The following is a 20941-nucleotide window of genomic DNA, read 5'->3' as shown; positions in this document are numbered from 1 at the left end:
TACTCGGGAAGGATTTCCCGGTCGGTCACTCATCCTGAAATTGCTCTAGACCAAGCACACTTAACCTCAGAGTTCTTTAGAGATGGGCTTCCAAAAAACAAGTTGCAACTTGTTGGTATAAGTATCCTATTAATCCTATTAAGCCCTAGGCTAGGATGTTACATCCTCAACCCCTTAAGAGACCGATGTCCTCGTCGGTCAATCCCAAGCCAGGAACGTCCCCTCTTGGCCACATCTGTGTGTCCAGTGCCAGCGCATGTGCTATGCTGTGTGACCACTCTAGGACCACTTTAGCCATGCACACCATGGCTGTGCAACTACGACACACGCGCCTGTGAACCGTGAGAGTTAGCTCTAATACCATTCTATAATGTCCCGCCTCTACGAGGCCGGGCTCGCTTACATCTGGCAGCTTTTCTAGGACATAGACTACCCTCACAGACCTACACAAGTCTTTTCTGCACACTTTATCCTCACTCATGCGCACCCAGGAAAGACTTCTCGGTCGGTCACCCATCCTGAAATTGCTCTAGACCAAGCACGCTTAACCTCAGAGTTCTTTAGAGATGGGCTTCCGGAAAAGAAGTTACAACTTATTGGTATGAGTATCCTATTAATCATGTTAAGCCCTGGGTCAGGATATTACATTCATAGCTAGGCACGTAGCCATGGCTCATCGTCTATAGATTGATGTTGTCCCCATAATGAGAATAAACAATCACGAAGGATTGATTGACCCTGGTGCAAAGGGCATTTCTCTTCAGCTAGTGCACCCGAGCCATGATCTCGACGGCATGGGTCGCGAGCGAGCTGGTCTCCTCTAACCGCACCACCTCAAGGTCATCGTAGACCACTCTGAGGGTGGTGCTTAGGATACTGACCTCGTCGCTCTTCGCCTGAAGATTCTCCTTGCCTTGGCAAGATCCATAGCTAGCCAAGCAGAGACGCTCTCAGCCTCTAGCTTCTAGGTCATTGCGCTTTCAAGTTTGGCCTAGAGGGAGTTGACCTTCTGCCAAACTCTTAGCTGGCCTGGTCACACTCTTGGAAAGCTTGGTCATGCTCCTCGTGAGCTGTGCTACGTTCCAAGTGGAGCCTCTATGAGGTTTGGAGCAGCTCATCCTACATCTCGTGTAGCCGAGCGACCGCCATAGCATCCAGGCTCGCCCTCTTCTCTAGGGCCACGAGCTTCTCCTCGGCCCCCAGCTTTAGTTCCCTTTCTTTCTCAACCTCACCTAGAAGTTCAAGAACCCACTGGCAGGTCTCAATGTCATTCTGGAGTAGCTCATCACACTCCTTCCTAACCTTAGCGGCTTCCTCATTGTCCTTCTGTGACTTCGACGATAGTGCCTTGAACACCTTCTCAGCCACGTCAGCGTCCCGACAGGCCTCGGCCACCCATGACCGAAGACCATCCACCTCCTCGATGAGGGGAGTTAGCTCGGCCACCCTCTGCTAGGTGGCAACAAGCTGAGCTCTTACCTCCCTATGTAGCCATGCCTCCTCGATGAGGTGGTCCTAGGCCTCCTTCTATTGACAAAGGAACTAAGATTTCCCCTGGCTATGAGCTATGAGAGACTACAAGAAGATGATGGTTAGGATATAAAAAGCATATAAAGGAAGATAAGGGCAAAAAGTAGGACCAAACAACACCCCTCTAGAGGGAACGGCGACATCACGCAATGCACCCGTGGCATGGTTTAGGGCCTCGAGCATGGATGTGATCCCCACATCGAGGCTCTCATGCTCCATGCTCTGGCGGCATCATCAAGGATGAAGAGCAATGACACTGGATCCTATGGATTAATCCACCAGAGTAAGGGCTCTCCCCACCGATGTTAGGGCTAAGGATGACTCCCCACTGGCTCTAGGCACCGCCGATCCCTCTCGCCATGACGTCGCCACCGGGATGCCCCCTCTAGTGATAGAAGAGGGCAGTGGTACGGATGTCAACCCCTCACCTAGCACCATGACTCTCGAGGACCCCTCGGCCATGTCCCCCTCTACTCGGCCCATGCTAGGTGCTATCGCTTAGGCTGTCAAGGCACGGGTCATGTTGGTGCCTCAGGCGCCGCTACAGTTGCACCCGGCTGTGACCCGTCTGTCACAGCTGCCTCCACTTACACCTACATTGGTGGGGTCATGATCAGCAGCATCACGCCCACCATGGTCAACACCATGAGCACGGTTAGCAACCCCATCCGCTCCACTGTCAGCAGTGGTATCACAGCAATCACCAGCTACTATGTAACCTTCGAAGGTGCCCCTCGAGGGAACATGGTCACACTGGTGCCGTCCCACCCAAAACAGGCGTGACACCAGCCGATGGCTGCCGCCTCAATTGGAGGGCAACGCTCTTCTTCTGTGCTAGCACCAAAGGATTCCACTGCCTGCCAACGCTGTAAGGGATAAAAAACATAAGTCATGATGAAATCTGATCAAAATAGGAAAAATAGAGGAACTAATAACTCACCTCAGTGTTGTCGGATGGTAGATGCATTTGGGGGGTGAACCCCCTAACCTTTGCTCTGCCTCATCAGAGCAAGGATGTTTTGAGCCCGCCCCCTGCTCCTAGGCAGAGAGGCTCGCTCCCCTTGGCTTTTGGCGCATGACGGCAGAGCCATCCACCTTTGATGGCACCTTGGGTGCGACGGTAGAGCCACACACCCATGTTAACTCCTGGGGTAGGCCGATAGTACGGACCACCTCTGCTGGCTCCTTGGATGTACCCTACCCTCCATGGAATGGGAAGGGTCCCAACGCCTGCAAGGACGAACTAATACCTGTTAGTGCATCCTCATTCTCTAGGATGTCCCACTCAATACCATTGACTACCTCATCATTGTCTCCATTGTCATCGTCATCATTGCTATCAGTGTCCTCCCCTTGTTTCTATGCTTGCAGCTTCTGCTCCCTCTTCCTCTTCCTATCCTCCTTTGCCTTCCTCAGCCGCTCACCCTCGGCATGATTTGCTGTCCTCATAGCCAAATCCCTCGGCAATGGCGCCAGGTGATTCATGAGAATGAGGTCCCTCGGCTGGTCCTATTCCTCTCAAAGTTAGTATCAAGGGGTTGGGAAATCTATTGAAGAGAAGGCAAGAGAAAGGGAAACTTACAAAGATGACATGGCCTAGCTCTGGCCACATTGGAGGATGCCCTGGCACTGGGTAAACAAAGTTGATGGTGGCACCAGCGTCATCCCACAAAGGCTCCATCACCTCCTTGATGCATTGTATGATCTCAGAGTTGGGGAGCATCCCCTCAACGAGCGTAGTTCCATTGAATAATGCCTCAGGAGACATCGCATATAGCGAGAGTGCGCGCGTCATCAATGACGCCAACCTCTTTGCATGGTAGGCCCCGATGATGCCCAATCCCCTCAAGTCATTCTCTTTTAGGATGTGGATGGCAGTGATGTGGTCTCGGATCTTCTTCTTATCCTTCTCCAGGATGCCCCACTTCCTCCACAACTCTAGGGCCTCTTTGATCAGGTGCTCAGTGAACTCTGGTAGAGGGGTGGTGGCGTCGTTCTTAAGGTAGAACAACTATGAGTGACACCCCCTGTTGGACATCAAAAGCCACATGGATGGGTACTCGCCAACCCTATTGTTCCAGAGCTGGATGCCAGCGTACCCCATCGGCATGTGTAGCTCCTGCCTACCACTCGTCTCCCTCTTCTTCTAGAGGGTGACGGCGAAGAAGTGTCTCCTCAAATTTAAGTGGGGGCTGATCCCTAGGAATCCCTCGCACAGGGCAATGAACATCGCCATGTGCTGGATCCCATTGGGATTGAGATACTATAGCTTGATCTTGTAGTAGTGCAGTAGCCCCTAAAGAAATCTATGGGTGGGGTCGTGAATCCATGCTCATGGAAGTGGGTGAACGAAACCACATAGCCATCGGGCGACGATGGCAAGTCCTCCTCACCAGGCAGTAGCCACTCCTCTACCGAGGTCTGTGCACGGAGAAGACCACGACAGACAAGGCCCTCCAGTGCTAGAAGGTGATGCCAGAACAGCACCATGGATCCACTGGAGGTGGGGGTGGATGGATGCGGGCTCTATGGTGGTGAGGATGTAGAGGTAGGAAACCTAAGCGATTGGCGGTGGTGGTTGGGGCTACGGAGTCAAGGATGCAAGGTATGGAACCCAGGGGGCTAACCCTTTGGTTTTATAAGGGTGATAGGTGCAAGGAAACCAACTGTCCACCAAGATCTCTCTGCCTGCCACGATCTACCACCATGTCTTGTTGTGAGATGCGCACATGCAACCTCTGTTCATTCCCTTGGAAAACTTGTCGGATGTTTTGCCTCTTTGGATGGGCCATGATCAGTCATAGGTAAGGGATACGAAGCTAAAAAACTCTACTACGGCCCGTCTAGGCATTGGAGTTCAAAGGTTGGCCCACCGATGGGTTCGACAACCGCTCTGGATACCTTTAGAGTGAGGGGTAGAAAGGGATGGGCCCGCTAGCGGCCATTACCCAGGTATGCGAGCGCCGTGGGTGTAACACCCTCAGTGTTATGCCTTAATCAAAGCACTAAACCATATCATGAGCATCATGTTTATGTATTATTGCATATGGTAAATGAGAAATTAAATTTTATTGCACTAATTCTCAAATTGAGCTCTAATTTATTCCTTGTCCAAGTATTCTTCCGTAGCCCAAATCACTTTCATTCATCCTGATCCAACTCCAGCTCTTATTATTCTCCTCCTCCTTAATTTTCCATGCACGCACTCGACACTCGCAAGCCCGTGAAACACGCTTCAGTACATTCTTTGGCAAAGACACAGTGCTTTTACTTTGTCATGTCAAGCAAGTCAAGTTAGCAACACCTGACCGACCGGCAGCAGCATCACACATGCTACGCATTAATCTCACGCACAAGCTCGGCCCGCTAAGCACTCTGTTTGCTCGCTGCTTAGTTGCTTTGCAAATGAAGGGCAGGCGCATTTCCCACATGGAAGCATTGTAGCAACGCAGGAAATACTGTTCACCACGGGAAATACTGTTCACTACCGATAATACTGTTTATCGTGGAAAATACTGTTCGTCCACAGCAACACGTCGTGCGCAGGCAACATTTTTTTACCTTTAAGCAAGCTAGTTAGCCACTAACCTTATGACGCGTCGCTGTCGTGCCTTCGTGTCTCCTGCCCATAAAAGGATACGCCGAGCCGCCGAGCCATTTCGCTCCGCTGCTCACTTGCTTCTCTCAAATCAAGTTTCTCTGTTCTTGCCCATAAAAGCTGTGTCTATTGATTTCTCTCGAGCTGCAATAATTAGCTGAGGTAGCTAGTCTACAATTGATCTTCTCATTCTCTAATATTTCCTTGACCTGTGGTCTCCTCCCCCATTAATTCCTTGATCTGCATGAATGAACCAGCACCCCATCGCCAAGCACGTTTAGTCCAAAGCACACTCTAGTCCTAATGTGCTCATTAAGTCCAAAGACCACTCAAAGTTCATCATTGAATTAATTCTCTCATGACCAAAGATCCACTCCAAGTCCATCACGTGAAATCCAATTCACATGACCAGCTAGCCAAATGCCAGCTCTACCTCTAGCCCCGCGTCTCCTGCCTATAAAGGACATGCCAAGCCGTCCCACTCCGCTGCTCACCATCTGACTCTCTAAATCGAGTTCCTCTGTTCTTGCCTGGGAAGGCTACGCTCTATCGATCTCCCTCTCCGAGCTATAATCAACCAAGGTAGCTAACCTGCAAGGATTCCTTCATTCTCTTTCTCCATTATTTCTAGACTCACAGTCACGTGCTGGTCAACAAGTCCAATAGCATGATTAGCCTCCTCCAATAATATCATTTTCATCTCTAGAGCTCATTTGAATTTATTTATTTATTATGAAATAAATTTTGTTAGATTCCTAAATTCATGATCTATCTGTTAGTGTAATTAGTTTGTATGGTTCTGCGATGTTTTAGGGTTACTTATTAATTCTAGGTAGCTTGTTATTATTACTGTTATTTAGGGAATGAATTTTTGTGATGCATTGGTAGAAGTGCTAGCCCTAAAATTCTTTTACAGTAGGTTTATTGTATTATTATGTGCTCACTGTAATTTTTGTGGCCTTAGAATATGTTGATAAATATGGTAGCTAGTGCACCTTGTTTTATCATATATATAGTAAATTGATATTAACAATAAGGATGCCTTTAGTTGCTAAGATAATACATGAAATATTTTATACCTGTTTAGTGGAAATAATAGGTAACTTTGCGTATTAGTCATTAGAGTTAGCTTAGTAGCTTAGTAGATGTATTCTTATTTTAAGAGTTGCTATTGCCGTATTACTAAGCATTGCATCATCATTTCATGCATATAGATAACGAGTTGGTAGAGTTCGTGACTGCGAGCGAGTAGGAGTACGATAAAGTCGTCGAAGAGTACGAGGAGGAGATCCTCATGCAGGAGGACATCCCGGAGCCACCAGTTGCTGACTTTGCTAACACTGTGCCTGCCCAAGGCAAGTCCCGGTGCATAACCCTTACTTTGAATAATAAATGGATATGTATCTATGGTGTGCATTTATGTTATAGGCATTTTATGGAAACTACATGCATAAATATATCTACCCATGAGCCCTACTAGTACAGGTCAAGTAGCTGCTATGCTTAGGATATCGATAGTGTGAGTAACCTACCGTTACTCGCAAATAGGTGATAAACATGATCACTCATGATAAAATGGTGGAAAGGAAAATGGTGACTAGGCAGGAACATGGTAGGGTTTTGGTGGGTGTAAAGGGTTGTGTCCTACGGCCATCAGGGCATAGCTCGGTTACACTTTTTCCCTATCTGTGTCAATTAAGGACCGGTCGTTGTATATGGCTCTAGCCAAGTCACAGATCTATTGTCCCAAGCACATACTTGGGTATGGGCACAGGGAAGGCTTATTGCTCTCTTGTCATGAATCTGGCTCTTTCCGGACCGATTGATTGGAGGCGAAGATGGTGAAGGTCCTTGCACCACACTGAGTTCGGGACTCAGGAGTGGGGGCTTGGAGTCCAAGTTTGGACGAGGACCTGGACACCCAGGATAGGAGAGTGATGGATTGGTCCTACTTGTGCCTAGGGTACAAGCAGGGCGTGTGTCTTCGGGGCACCTAGCTGGGCACATTGATTCACGAATCACCGAGAAATCCGGTACGGCTTGTCTGCAGTTTAGCATCGTAGTAAGAACTAAAAGTTGAAAGGAGAAGAAATAGAACTAATTGCTCAACTCTTGCTTGAAAGTAGAACAGGTGCTTATATAGACTGGCTAGATGATAACTTAATACGGCTAATAATAATACATAAATGAGGACTCACTATTAGTATTGCTTTCTGCTAAAAGAAACCAGTAAACCATAAAGCTTATCATATTCCTTGAAGTCGAGAAATTATTCCCACTAGTCGGATAAGTCTTGCGGGTACATTGTGTACTCAGGGTTTATTTACCCCAGTTGTAGATGATGCATGAGAAGTACCTTTGTGTGGAGGATTCTTCTAGTGGGCTTAGACGGATCCTCGTTCTTATCACTAGATGTTTATTTTAAATTCCATTGTTTATCATTCTGCACTCTGATATTTGGTATTGTAATTATAAACTTTTAAGAAACTCTGATGTATGAAATGGATAAGTATTGTAACTCATTCTCATTATTGGATCCTTAGGAAAAATATGGATCTTTCAGGTTCTCCCTTAGGGTGTGCCTGATGGATATCGCCCGTTGTAGCTTGCTTTTAGGGTGCTTAGTGTCTGGTGGAAGACGAGCACCTCTGTAAGCATGTTATTTCGGGCAGTTTTGCCACAGTGGGCATTCCAACCCACGTTCGAGTCTTGATCGGATATGATCCATGGTTTTTCCTCAAAGGAAGGCATAGAGCCTTCGGGGCCGATCGAACGGACCTGAGAACTATATGGATTGATCATTGAGAATCTAGAGCCAGTCACTAGCTGACCCAAGCTGAATCCTCATGAATGGGATGTTGGGGCCCTACTCATACTAGCCCATTGATAGCTCACTGAGCACCATGATTCGTTCATAGAGGAAAATCATAACATGGCTTGGCCCCTCCATTTTTATCAGAAAAATGCTTGAGGGAAGACAATCGTGAAGATGAGTCCATCCTCGACCGAACCCCTGCTTCGGGGGGCTCGAGGAAAGTTAGACTTGCACAAAGGTCGAGCACTCGGTCATGGAACGACAGACCCCCATAGTGGTTGAAATCAGGAAAGACCTTTTCCAACCTACCAGATCTCATGGCTATACCCCCGAGGGGTCCGATCTCGATAAAAGAGAATCACCATCCTTAGGTCACGCTGTGGGCGACAAAAGAAGACTAAGGCCCTTAGAGTCTGACAATTTGGAAAAGCCTTTGAAGGAGTATTCTACTCCTCTATAGGCCCAAGGGCTACTATCGAGGACCAATACTAGGGTACCCGAAGAGGATGAGCTAATGGCCATCAACATTGATTTATCCGAGTAGTCAAGGGCGCGACTATGGCTCCAACCAACCCCTAGGCGAGCAAGCTCTGCCTCACCCGACACCAAGGTTGCGGGCTCTGCCTTATCTGACCTTTGAGGGCTGGCTCCGCCTCACCTAACCCTAAGCCCATGGGCTCAGCCTCGCCCGACACCATGGTTGAGGATTCCTCCTAACCCGATCTCTAAGGGCTAGCTCTGTCTCGCCCAACCCTAAGGCCATGGGCTCTCCCTCGTCTGACAGCATGGCCACGAGCTATGCCTCGCCTAACCTCTAAGGGCTGTCTCTACCCTTGGGTTTGCGCTCTACCTCACCCGGCCTCTGGCCACGGGCTCTGCCTCACCTAACCCTGAGGTCACAGGCTCTACCTCACCTGACCCCGAGGCCACAGATTCTGCCACACCAGACCTCTAAGGCCATAGGCTTTGCCTCTCCCAACCCTTGGGTTTGTGCTTCACCTCGCTCGGCCTTTGGTTGCGGGCTCCATCTCGCCTGACCCTAAGGCCATGGGCTTCGCCTCGCCCGACCCTTGGGTTTACGCTCTGCCTTGCCCGGCCTCTGGCCACAAGCTCTGCCTCGCCCGACCCTGAGGCCATGGGCTCCACCTCGCCTAGCCTCGGAGGGCTGGCTTTGCCTCGCCCGACCTCCAAGGCCATAGGCTCCGCCTTGCCTGACCCTTGGGTTTGTGCTCTACCTCGCCCGACCTCTAGCCGTGGGCTCCGCCTCACCCGACCCCAAGGTTGTGGACTCCGTCTCGCTCGACGAAGACCCATGCCGCCGCCAAACACTCTAGGTCTAAGTGTATGGTCCTGGGTTAAAGCTCTGACACCAAGGAAGAGACTGACATGCCCCGATGTAACCCGTGGCCATGACAGGACATACCTGAGGGTTCACATCAGAAACAGCGTTAGGCATATCAGAGCTGTTCTGCCCAACCCTCGTATGAAACACTGATAGGAGCGTCAGTTCACCATGACATCTGCCAGGATAGAGTGGAGCGCCATGAGCGGCAGATGGTGCCTACGCATGACGCCAGTGACAAACAGGGCCACGATGAGGAGCCATCCCTATTGACATCTACAGGGTCAACAGGACCCGCATAATGGATAAGAAGGACCTAGAGATCCTGAAGGACATCCTCTCTCTCTCTCGCTCTCCTCCTTTCCTTCACTATAACCTGTGCTTTACCTTGGCCTATAAAAGAGAAAGTAGGGCACCCCATGAGGGGCATCTGACCATCAAACAATCGAACTGTCGATCCAGGCCAGACCCGATCGAACCATCATGAACCCATCGAACATCGAATCGATCACAACACAAGCACATGGCTGAGCAACAGAGCTCTCAACACCCGTTCATTTCTTCCATTAGAGACTTAGGACATGTCCCTCTCTCGCCCGTTTATAACCCCTACTACAAACTTTTAGTGCTAGTAACACGATCAGCAGCGACGAACTAGACGTATGGACATTCTGCCTGAACCAATATAAACCTCATATACTCTAAGCACACCATCAGAGTCAGACGCGCAATATTAGAAATTTACTTGTTGGTGGTGGCTAGAAACACCGACACTAAGCACTTTGCAAAGCACCTATACTAATCACCTAATGAATCACTAAACACTATGCAAGTGAAGATCACTAAAATAGTGTATCAACACCCTTGGTATGTTTCCTCAGCTCTCCACATCTCAAATAGCCGGTTGGGGGTCTATTTATAAGTCCCATAGAGAAAGTAGCTGTTGGGGATGAAATCTAGCTTTCTGCTACTGACCGGACGCTGCTGTCGTCCTGATCAGACGCGTCCGATCGTCCTAACCGTTGAGCACGCGCATAGAGATCGGACACACTGTCGAGTCCGATCATCATCGACCGGACGCGTCTGGTTGCATTTGCGCTGCTCTAGAACCTTTATGGACATGATTGGATGCTGCACTTTGTATGTCTGGTCATCCAGTGCCGCTGCATCCGGTCCTCACTGAGTTGTTGTCGTGATGATGAACAGTGAAACCCATGCATCCGGTCACTGCCTCGCTCAGCATCCGATCACTGCTGCTGATGCCTGCTGTTGTCGAGCAACTGATCAGATGCGTCCGATCCTCATATGGCCGCGTCCGGTCACCTCGGCCGAGCTCATTTCTTTACGATCTTGCGTTCATCTTGGTTTCTATCTTCGTGCTTGAACTTTGCTTGATATCTTAGGTCTTCTCTTGTGCTTCTAGGGTTTTACTTATGATGTTGATCGTGGGATCATCATGTCGTCTTTGTCTAAGTCACGTCTTGCACCCTATTGAACTATAAAACAATTACTTGAAAATTCATTAGTCTAATTTAATTATGTTGGTCATCAAACACCAAAATTCAAAGTAAATAGGCCTAGGATCCATTTTCCTTACACGGACATTGAACCAAACTCGATCAGGGTGAGTCGGGTCAGTTGTTGGCGTGCGCTGCAGGGGCAGAAGGACGATCGAACATTGGCTCCTAATCAGGATCGGACGTATAGGTGCACGCAACTGTAGCAAAGAGGTGTAGCACTCACGAAGGACCGAACGCTGAGAACATTGTGACCTGACGCACTAGAGGCCATGTCTGGTCAACAATAGTAAGCATCTAGAGAAGGAAATTACTGACCGGACGCGTTAGATGGGTGGCGATCTGACGCTGGACAGAATCCGGTCTCTGTTAGGGTCTGATGACTGTGCTAGCGTCATGTAGCTGTTGGTTACTGATCGGACACATCCGGTCATTTTGACCTTAGCGTCCGATCACCCCGAAAATGCTGAGTTGAACCTCAACGGGTATGTTTCGAAGTGGGGAGTATAAATAATTCTCCCACTCGTTTAACTTAGCTCTCTTGCCTATTTGTTCAGCTAAGAAATACCTTTGGAGTGCAAGGGAGAGTAAGAGCCTAGTGGGGTAATTGAGATTTAAGAATCCAAGATTAAGAACATTATTAGTGCATAGGGAGTAGTAAGTGTGCATCTACCTTTCTCTTCAGGCTTGTTTTGGTCAAGTGAGAGTTTGTGCTTGTTATTCTTGATGATCGCCATCACTTAGATGGCTCGGTGGTGATTAAAAGCTTGGTGATCATCTGGCGGAGCTTGTGAATGACCCAAGTCATGGTGTGAGCGGTTGTGGGCGATTCACCGTGATGGAGTGTCGAAGAATCAACCCGTAGAGAGCACTTGATCTTTACGTGGATCAAGGGGGAGCTACCTTTGCGCGGGTGCTCCAATGAAGACTAGTGGGGAGTGGCGACTCTCCGATACCTCGAAAAAACATCGCCGTATTTCTTTCCTTCTTTTTACTTTGAGCATTTATATTTGAGCAATTCAATTCATGTCTTTACATTCTTAACATTATCATGCTAAAGTAGGATTGGAATCTAGGGTGTAAAACTTTTGTGCGGTAGAATAATAGAAACACTTCTGTGCATAAGAGGGTGAAATGAGCTAAGTGTAGGACTTAATTATTGCAAAAAATTTACAATTAGCCTAATTCATCTCCCCTCTTGGACATCTTGATCCTTTCACATTGGCATGTTGTAAATGTTTTATATGGATGTTGCAAAAGTAGATCGGGATGTTGCATATGTTGCAATGGTTGTACACGTATGTTATAAGCTTCTGTTCCCATATTTCATCTATTTTTTAGATTAATGTTGCAGTGCGTTTATCTAGATATTATATATGTTTCACATATATGTTGCAAGTGTTTTATATGAATATTGCATATGTTTATAATAGTTTCAAGTGCTTTTCAATTGTTTTTGCAAATGTGTTCAGATGCATATTTTAAATATTTTATTTGCTTTCAGACATATATTACAAATGCTACATCTAGATATTTTAAAAATAGATAACTCTTCTCGCTTTTTTTTTCTTTCTCGCCTCCGTGTCTCCCCCTCCTGACGCTTCCGATACGATGCCTGCGCCGTTCATCCACCTCTCTCAATGCTGATGACGTTGGGACGACGTACGTGACACGTGAAACGGAGCGTAGGTGCGGACGCCTCACGGTAGCACTGTTGCAACATCAATGCTCCCCGTGCAATATCCAGGTATACACGGCACACAGAGGGAGAGTCCGAGACGGTTTGTGGTCTTTGTGCCGTTAGGCCTTCCGCAGTGTGCAGAGTGGTGCCCAAAAATCATCGACCTCCACGTATGAACTCTAGCACCACTCCAGTTAGCTCACAGTGGTATACAATACCAAGCATCACTTGTGGGACCCGTCAATCTAGTTAAAAGTAAATAAAAAAGCAGATGCCGTACTCAGCCAGCCTTGCACAGGTCTTGTCGGCTATCTCAATGGGTACGAAGGAAACAATATTTTATCAATCTGGCATCAGTTGGCATCGGTGAAAGTACTTGCTCCGCTCTCCGTTTTGTTGGCATCGCTCAAAACTGGCTACACTAGTTGCAATGGAGGGAGTGGTGCTATGATCCTCTCTCTCCTCTTTTAGGCATTACTCAAGAGCAACATTGTGGAGGGCCTTAGATGAATGCTATTGGTGGGCCCAGGGACCGCAAAAGTTGTTCTTCCTACCGGACGGAGCTGAGCCTGAGCCTGATCAGACAGCCTGGTCCACTGCTCATCGCGCCCAACGCCCGGCGCTCTGATGATCTGATCCCGCTATAAATAAACGACCACGCGCTTCTCTCCTCTCTTCCGTCCCCATTATTACTGGAGCAAAAAAGAACACGAGAAAAATCAAATCCAAGAGACGGGGATTCCAGAGAGCCCCACTCGGGTAGGGAAGGGAAGGAAGGAGAGGCGAAGCGGAGCGGAAGCGAGATGGGGGCGGCCGAGTCCGTGCCGGAGACCTCCATACACGAATTCACCGTCAAGGTGCGGCGATCCCCATCCCGAGATCACGCTCCTTCTGCGTGGTCCTGTTTGTATTCTTCGTTTCTTTTACTGTTCTTTTTTTTGGCAAAAGATAAATTTGGGGATTTCTTCGCGGAGCAGGATTGCAACGGCAAGGAAGTGAGCCTGGAGACATACAAGGGGAAGGTCCTCCTTGTTGTTAACGTCGCCTCCAAATGGTACGCTATCTTTCTCTGACTGTCGATAGAAATTGTTTTTTGTATTCTCCTGGTTCGTGAGATGCTGAGACGGTTTTGATGTTCTCGGTGCCGTCAGTGGGTTCACGGAGGTTAATTACACGCAGCTGACGGAGCTTTATCAGAAGTACAGGGACAAAGGTCAGTTCTTTGCTTGCTCCTGTTCTTGATCTGTTGTTGTGCTTGTTAATGGTCTGAAATGTGAATCTCTCTGGGGTTGGCGTGCACAAGTGGGTTCAACAAGTGTTCTAGTTAGAATTGGGGTAGTGCACGGTGATGCTTGTCGGAATAGTAGTAGTTGTCTTCTGTTTGAATTGAAATTTCTGTTTGAAGTGGAATGGCAAAAAATCACATAAATCTTCACCTGAAAAAATTGTGTGATTGGTCTTGCCCAACGGAGATTTTACATTGCTTGCCACACAGCACTCATACCAAAAGCTTTGTTTACCTGTAGCTCATTTCTGCGGCTGTTTTTCGACATGTATGGGTTTTATGCAGCTTACATAAGATAGGCAGCTGGTACAGCATGCATACAATTTCATTGCATTCCCTTATCAAATCGAAGCGATCCTCCGTTTTCTGGAGTGCTTGGATAGTGGTTCTAACTTGGAGACATGTTTTGAGGATCAGCGAAGGATTCTGAAAGGAGGCTGTGAGAACCCTGTTTTCCAAAGAAGATGTTTGTTTCCATGAGGATTGTTTCCCCAAATTTCTTGGACAACTAAAATTAACTTCAACCTAACATTTTCCTGACTGACAGACAATATGGGCACTGTTGAGTGAAATCAAATCGAAACTGCATGGAGTTTAAATGACGCGAGAATGATCACGATTTGTTGTTGCTTAGGCATCAAGTATTGTACCCACTTACACTTGCAGCAAATTTGCTTTGTTTTAAGTTCAGTATATATGGCTATCAAGCAAGCCCATGTCTCTTGTGACTATGCCTCTGTACTTTGATTCAGTCTGCGCATGCTATTCCATTGAACTGATTTTATTCTTTAGATCTAACAGAAACTGATTTTACTTCCAAACTTGTCAGACTTTGAGATATTGGCATTCCCCTGCAATCAGTTCTTGCGACAAGAGCCAGGTTCTAATCAGCAGATAAAAGACTTTGCTTGCACCAGATTTAAAGCTGAATACCCAGTTTTTCAGAAGGTGAGAACTGTTTGTCAAACATGCTAGCTTGCTAAGAAACTTTTGATCCTTTTTCTAAGATAATTTCTTCTGAATACAAGTCTCATCTCATGTACCTGGTAGTTAGAATAATATTGGATATTCTTTATGCAAATTTCTAGATGATGCCAAAGACCACATGACAGAATACATGAAGTTGGAAACTAACATCATGTGATGCAAATAAACACAGAACTTGACGATGCATTATTATATTGTTTTTACTTTGGCACAATCAGACAAGTTTTAGTCGATTTGCACAAGTGTATTTAAAGATGCAATCTGCATCTGCATGTTACCGTCTAAAATTACAAGTAATCAACCATGGTGAGAATTTGTTGGCATGCATATGATATTTTGGATAGACCCGACAGGTTGACATCAACGTGTAAACTGTGTTCTTATTGCTAAGAAAGCTGGTTGCATTTTAAACTTGGGTTTTGCAGGTGCGTGTAAATGGCCCGGATGCCGCGCCGGTTTACAAGTTTCTGAAAGCTAGCAAGCCTGGTTTGTTTGGATCAGCAAGAATCAAATGGAATTTTACCAAGTTTCTCGTGGACAAAAATGGGAAGGTCATTGAGAGATACGGAACATCGACAGCTCCAATGTCAATTGAGGTCCCTCACTCCTTCCCTCTCTTTCTCTCCCCCTCTCCAGACGTCTGCTTACTTTTCGATGGATTGGTGTTTTCTTCGACTTTGCAGAAGGACATCCAGAAGGCCCTTGAGGAATAAAGATCTCATGTCCTCTTGTCTCGTCTCACCCATCATCCACTTGCAGAAATAGGCACTCGCAGAAGTATTCCATCGTAGCAACATTTAGACGTCTTTGCTTGTTTGTAGTAAAAATTTGTATAATGCCCTCCTTTTCGCCTTCATGCTCATTGCGCTCGTGTTTGCGTTCGTGTAAGTAATGGTTGTATTACCCCTCAAAAAAAATATTGGTTGTATTAACTAGCCATCATCTTCTCCGTCATGTTTTTGCCCTTTTTTTTTGTCTGAAGAATGAAGACAATGGTATATCGATGCAAAACTATGTAACATTAGTGAACCATTATAGTTTAAGGTTTGTGTTTACGCTCATTCCGTTCCTAATTACGCTTGATGGCCCGACGGACTGGTTATATGTGGTCTCATCGAGGCTGGTGGTATGGGATGGGCATGTCTTGCGCTTGCGCCATATCACATCTGCATGCTTGTTCTAGATGATCTCACAGGTCGCTATCAGACCTTTTTAACGTTTCCGGTTAGGTCTTCGATGCTCCTAATAGACATTTTTAGGCCGGATGCCATAGCTGCTAACACAAAGACACAGCTGGAAAACTTAGATAAGGTAGGTTGGGCGCGTAGCAGCGTAGCATTTCGGTCAGATCGCACGTGAAACAACGTAAAGTATTTGGCAAAGGGTTGACTACTGAGCACGACACGAAAAAAAAACTACTCGCCTGTCTTGCAAGAATTGGTTCGAGCATGCGTGTCGCATTTGCCTTCTTGCACGGTTGCACTCTTTTGTCACAATCGCCATGCCATGAGCTGCTACTCCACTATACTCCGCGGGTCTTGATCACCGCTCACGCGACGGCACGCGCAAAAATACAAGGAAAATTTGACGGAAGATCTCTCCAGCTCTCCTGACAAAGGGTTCAGACTTCATCAGAAGCATCATCCTCTGCGTCCTCCCGCTGCTTCTGCTGCTGCTTCGGCGGAGGCGTGCCCTCCGCGTTCCTGACCGCGGCCAGCTTCTCCGCCAGTCTCTGCTCCAGTGCCCTCTGACCCCTTTCTCTGCTGGGAACGGACAATAATCAAATCAAATGAGATGCCCGAGATAAGAACATCAAGACTGATCAATGGGTAGCAATCATTTCGTGATGGTGCTCAACGGGTAGGAAACCAAGAGCATGTGATCTACTAAGCAAATGGTTTCAGTGATGGATGGCTAAAATGATGAGAGAAAAAAAGGGAATTCGCACCTCCTCCTGTTTGCCTCAATGGACCCCGAACCAGGGAACTGTGACCCATCCAATGTCTGGCCTGTGCCTTCAGGTCTTGCAGATCGCCCACAGAAGAGTTTGTGGAATATGGAAGCAATAGGGTCCAAAATTGGCCTGCAATATTTCAATAAGTTTATGAAATAAAAAACAAAGTTTAGGTCTATTTATTTCTAGATTTGTTGAGTCTTGTATTGTTTGTAAAGTGTTTAGCAATCGTAACTTTCAGAGAAAAAAAAATTCCAAGGACAATTCTTCTACAGAACCTTAGAGCTAGGAATCCATAAAATGATATGGTTGGTTGGTTAGCATTAGTGTTCTGTGTTATTACTAGGGGACAGGAGCCACCTCTAGTATGGAAAAAAAGGTTGGATGAGCACCTATATCTGATATCTCTACAGCCATTTCCTAACTCTTTCTCTTCATATATGCTTTCGAAGGTAGAGTTAGATGTTATGTTTAATTGCAATGGTAATCCAAAATTTTCTTCTAACATCTTAAATTAGGGATTCACACATCGCTGAGCAAGGGGTCCTCTAAAATGTTCTTCGCTTCGCAGAATTATTGCATCGCATTTCCCACTGCTTTACACCAAGATCACTTGTGAAAAACAGTACCTTAAAAATCCAGGGAAGAAGCTTGAAAATGAGAATTCATCACTTGGGTCCCCCTTAAGGCCTACTTCTAATCTCCTTTGGAAGTAACGCAGGTAAATCCAGCTCATGTAGCTGCCAAATAATATGATGGGAAGGTATGACATCGATTCCTTTATGAAGAAGCTTACGGCAACAGAGATAAATGCAACGATAGATGGAATCCACTGAATAAACAGAAAAAAAAATGTTAGGAAACCTTGGGAGATAATCAAAATTGATTGCACAATTAGACAAATTTCATTACAGAAGTGATCAAACACCTTTGCACTAATCTTGAGCACAAAAAGATTAAGCTCCTGATCAGGTAAAATTTGCTTGATGCCCACCAGTAGTCCTGAAAGAACTCCATAAAACCCAGAAACAGGTGTGTAGCTGCAGAATCAAATAGATGTAATGTCAATTTTCATGGTAAAGTATAACTAGGTCGAGAAAATCATTATGAACTGAAATCATGAATATCCACTATTGAAAAGAATCAGAAAACATCATGTTGCTGCATCTCCCAACAAACCATCTAAACCTAGTTCTTTCTTATCAGTTAGATATCCTATGATCAAAATTTGGAGACAAAAATATCATTTCAATTTTCAAAAGAGGGAGCTCAGCACATTTCTTAGAGTACAATACTAGACTTGGAGACATTGAAATCTGCAGGTTGCTATCTGGAAATACTTTTGCAAGGACACTTAAAAAAATATTTCCATAACAAAGTGCCCATGTAAATCGGATAAAAAAAACTATTTGACTAGCAAGCTACTCCCTCTGTCCTGAAATATAACGAATTGAGATTTCAAAAAATTTACCAAAATATAAGGTATTCTAGGTCCTCAGCTCCTCTCTCTGCTCTGTCTTTATTAACCGAACACCCCTTTCCTTCTAAGTACACCTTACCTTTCCTCTCTAATTCATGGTAGGAAATAATAACATGTAAAGATTCCCTTTAAACTAGGAAAGCAATAACCGAACTACTCACTCTCTCCTAATTAGTGAAGGGTAATGCGGTATTTTGTCAGACTCCTTATTTTGTCTGAAAATTGATTCGATTCCTTACATTTTAGGATGGAGGGATTAGTAATTAATGAAATGTGACACTTACAGGTAGCTCTCCTCCTGTGTTATGTAGTACAGCACAATAGTAGTTACGAAGACACAAGCTGAAGTTGAGAGATTAACAATAAAAATAAACTTGAGCAACTCCTTAGCTCCCCATAAAGGCTCCAACACCTTCCCAAATAGAAGAAGACCAACTATGCTCACTATCACCTGGAAACACAGAAGCCTTGTAAGATAAGAGTGCCATTGCCTAATGTAATAAATAATGAGCCTTCACGACATTGTGGTGTGATGCAGTATCCTAGGTAAGAAAGAATAACGAGCAAGGGATAAAGAGATTTCCTAGAAAACTGAAGACCAACAGACAACAGAATAACATGATTTCAAATTAAAGTACACATCAAGCACCATATCTCAGATATTCCACAGGCATAGGAAACAATATAATGGGAAACAGAAAACATATGAAATATCATAGCATTCATCACACTTTTTTTCGTGCTTAGAGTTCATCTCTTGTTACGATGTTTGGTCAGCAGGAAGTGCAAACATAATCGCAGAATGGCGAATAGTATATTGGACTATTGGACATGTGTCGAGCAAACATACCCCTGGAATTGTTTGCTCGATATAACCAGCGGTAACCAGGTTCCAAGCAAAAGGGATTGTCCTGTACAGAGAACACCTCTAGTTAGTTAATCTCCTGGAAATAGCTATTCATGTAATGTACTATAAAGAAATGGTATAATAAGGATCTCAGTATGTAGATTGAGGTAGTTTATATGGTCATTTCCAACAGTATAACATAGGTGGAAGTGGAAATGGACATTGAAGCTTACATCAAATTTGAATTAAGCAATAACTACTGCCATTTAGAAACCTTTTTTCTTTTCTATAATTTCAGTTAAAAGCAACTGAGCAGTAACGAAAAAAAAATGCAAATTAGTAAAATTCCAATTAAACGCAACTAACTAGTAATCGAGTCGGTGTGTGAATTACATGAACTTACACTTCCCCCACATAGAGAAGAGAATTAGCAATAACTGAACGGGTGTACAGATTACATTCAGAAAATTATTTTTCTGATTTCAGTTAAACACAACCGAGCAGCAACTGAAGGGAAACGTGAATAGTAAAATAAGTTTCCAATTAAACAAACTGAACAGTAAGTGAATGGGGGTACAGAATTACAGATTACAGGACTGATCGCGGTTCAGCCAAATAGGGAAGAGCAGGTAGCTCGGCTAACCCTCCCTGTGGGTTCAGGAATCAGGAATCAGGGATCCGGGATCAGGAATGACAGCGGGTACCTGGCTGGTATCAGCGTGAGATAGGTGGCGGCTGAAGGGAAGAGGTGGACCAAAATGTGGGCGAGGAAGAGGATGACGGCGAGGCCCTTGCACAGTTTGGTGAAGCCCGTGAAGAATCGCCCGCCCTGCATCAGCAAGATCGATCAGTCAGCCACGCATAGACGCGCTAGCTGGTATAAGCGATCCGGTCCTGCCGAACTGGTGCTCTAGGAACCCGTGATCCTCCGTTGTGTGTGAGGCCCGTGGAATCGTCAGCAAGGCGGAATGCAGGGGGATTCAATGAGAAGGCGGTAGATGCACGGGCAGGTAGATCAAGGGCGAGGGGAAGAACGAGAAGAGGAGCGCGAGCAGTGGAGGCATACCGCTGCGGGGGTCGGGGTCGCGGAGGCGCTCATTGCGTCGGCAGCGACCCTCCCTCAGTTCTCCGTCGAAGGCCGAACCCGACCCGAGGTCACCGACACTCGTCAGAAGTTTGGCGGCAGGCGCGCTCGGGAGTCGGGACTCGGAAAGAGACCGCGGCCGGCGGGCGACCCGCGGGTGCAGGCAGACGCGGTGTTGCGCTTCGTGCGCGGCGAGGATCTCGCAGAAATGGAGTCGGCAGCGGAGAGCCTCCTCGGCGTCCTCCGTCGCCGGTGGGCAGAGGCGAGCGGGGCCGAGTCGAGCGAGCTGGGTTTTATGTGGCGAGGGCGATGGACGGGTGCGATGCGACTCAAACTCAACTAGGCTGGGTGAGCATGGGCCGGTCCGTGTACGTCCCACTCGAATCGCAGGGGCACTGGCAACAAAGGCGCCCGGCCGTGCCCGATGGGTAAATCGCCCAGTCCCGTCCGTTGGGATTCAGTTGGTTGGGTCCAAACCCAGTACGCACAACGGCGACTCGGCGAGTGTGCCCGCTCCTACCGTGCTCGTCGCGCGTGGCTTCTTCCGCGTGCGAACAGGTGTGTGAACGAAACATGAACGCTGCGAGTGAGGCAGCGTAGTGCGGCTACACCTACACGGGCCTGCTACCAGATCGTGCCACACCTCGGTGCCCCATAACGTCTTCCAGAGAATGCCGCTCGCCCACCACCCTGCTCCAGTGCTCCGACGTCAACCGTCGTATACCCGACGTCGGGGCGGGCGAGCGGCAATAGATCACCGGCGTTTTGCTTTCAGTGTGCTGCCTCAAGTCCAAGACGAAGTACCATACATAAGTTTATGC

The 20941-nt window shown here is 46.8% G+C and overlaps 2 protein-coding genes across 3 annotated transcripts; one reads left to right on the top strand and one right to left on the bottom strand.

The window, feature by feature from the left end:
• The first annotated feature begins 13041 nt into the window (after nucleotides 1–13041).
• On the top strand, nucleotides 13042–15816 carry LOC136530961 (probable glutathione peroxidase 4). The gene is made up of 6 exons (XM_066523666.1): nucleotides 13042–13340; nucleotides 13461–13537; nucleotides 13635–13696; nucleotides 14598–14716; nucleotides 15181–15351; nucleotides 15439–15816. Exons 1-6 carry the CDS (start codon nucleotides 13287–13289, stop codon nucleotides 15466–15468), a joined length of 513 nt encoding a protein of 170 aa, XP_066379763.1. The 5' UTR covers nucleotides 13042–13286; the 3' UTR covers nucleotides 15469–15816.
• A 365-nt stretch (nucleotides 15817–16181) lies between these two features.
• Nucleotides 16182–20549, bottom strand: LOC136530943 (rhomboid-like protein 19). Of its 2 annotated transcripts, none has more exons than XM_066523657.1 (8): nucleotides 20103–20549; nucleotides 19741–19865; nucleotides 19040–19100; nucleotides 18474–18640; nucleotides 17638–17749; nucleotides 17339–17541; nucleotides 16704–16838; nucleotides 16182–16518 (listed from the first exon to the last, which is right to left on the bottom strand). In XM_066523657.1, the coding sequence occupies exons 1-8, from the start codon at nucleotides 20133–20135 to the stop codon at nucleotides 16377–16379; spliced, it is 978 nt and encodes a 325-aa protein (XP_066379754.1). In that variant the 5' UTR covers nucleotides 20136–20549; the 3' UTR covers nucleotides 16182–16376. The 2 variants fall into 2 exon arrangements, with proteins under 2 accessions (XP_066379754.1, XP_066379759.1); XM_066523662.1 differs by having other exon boundaries at nucleotides 16182–16515; nucleotides 20103–20544.
• Nucleotides 20550–20941: the final 392 nt, after the last annotated feature.

Source organism: Miscanthus floridulus, chromosome 2 (genome assembly GCF_019320115.1).
Source record: "Miscanthus floridulus cultivar M001 chromosome 2, ASM1932011v1, whole genome shotgun sequence".
Lineage (NCBI taxonomy): Eukaryota > Viridiplantae > Streptophyta > Magnoliopsida > Poales > Poaceae > Miscanthus > Miscanthus floridulus.
This window is presented reverse-complemented; position numbering and strand designations above follow the sequence as displayed.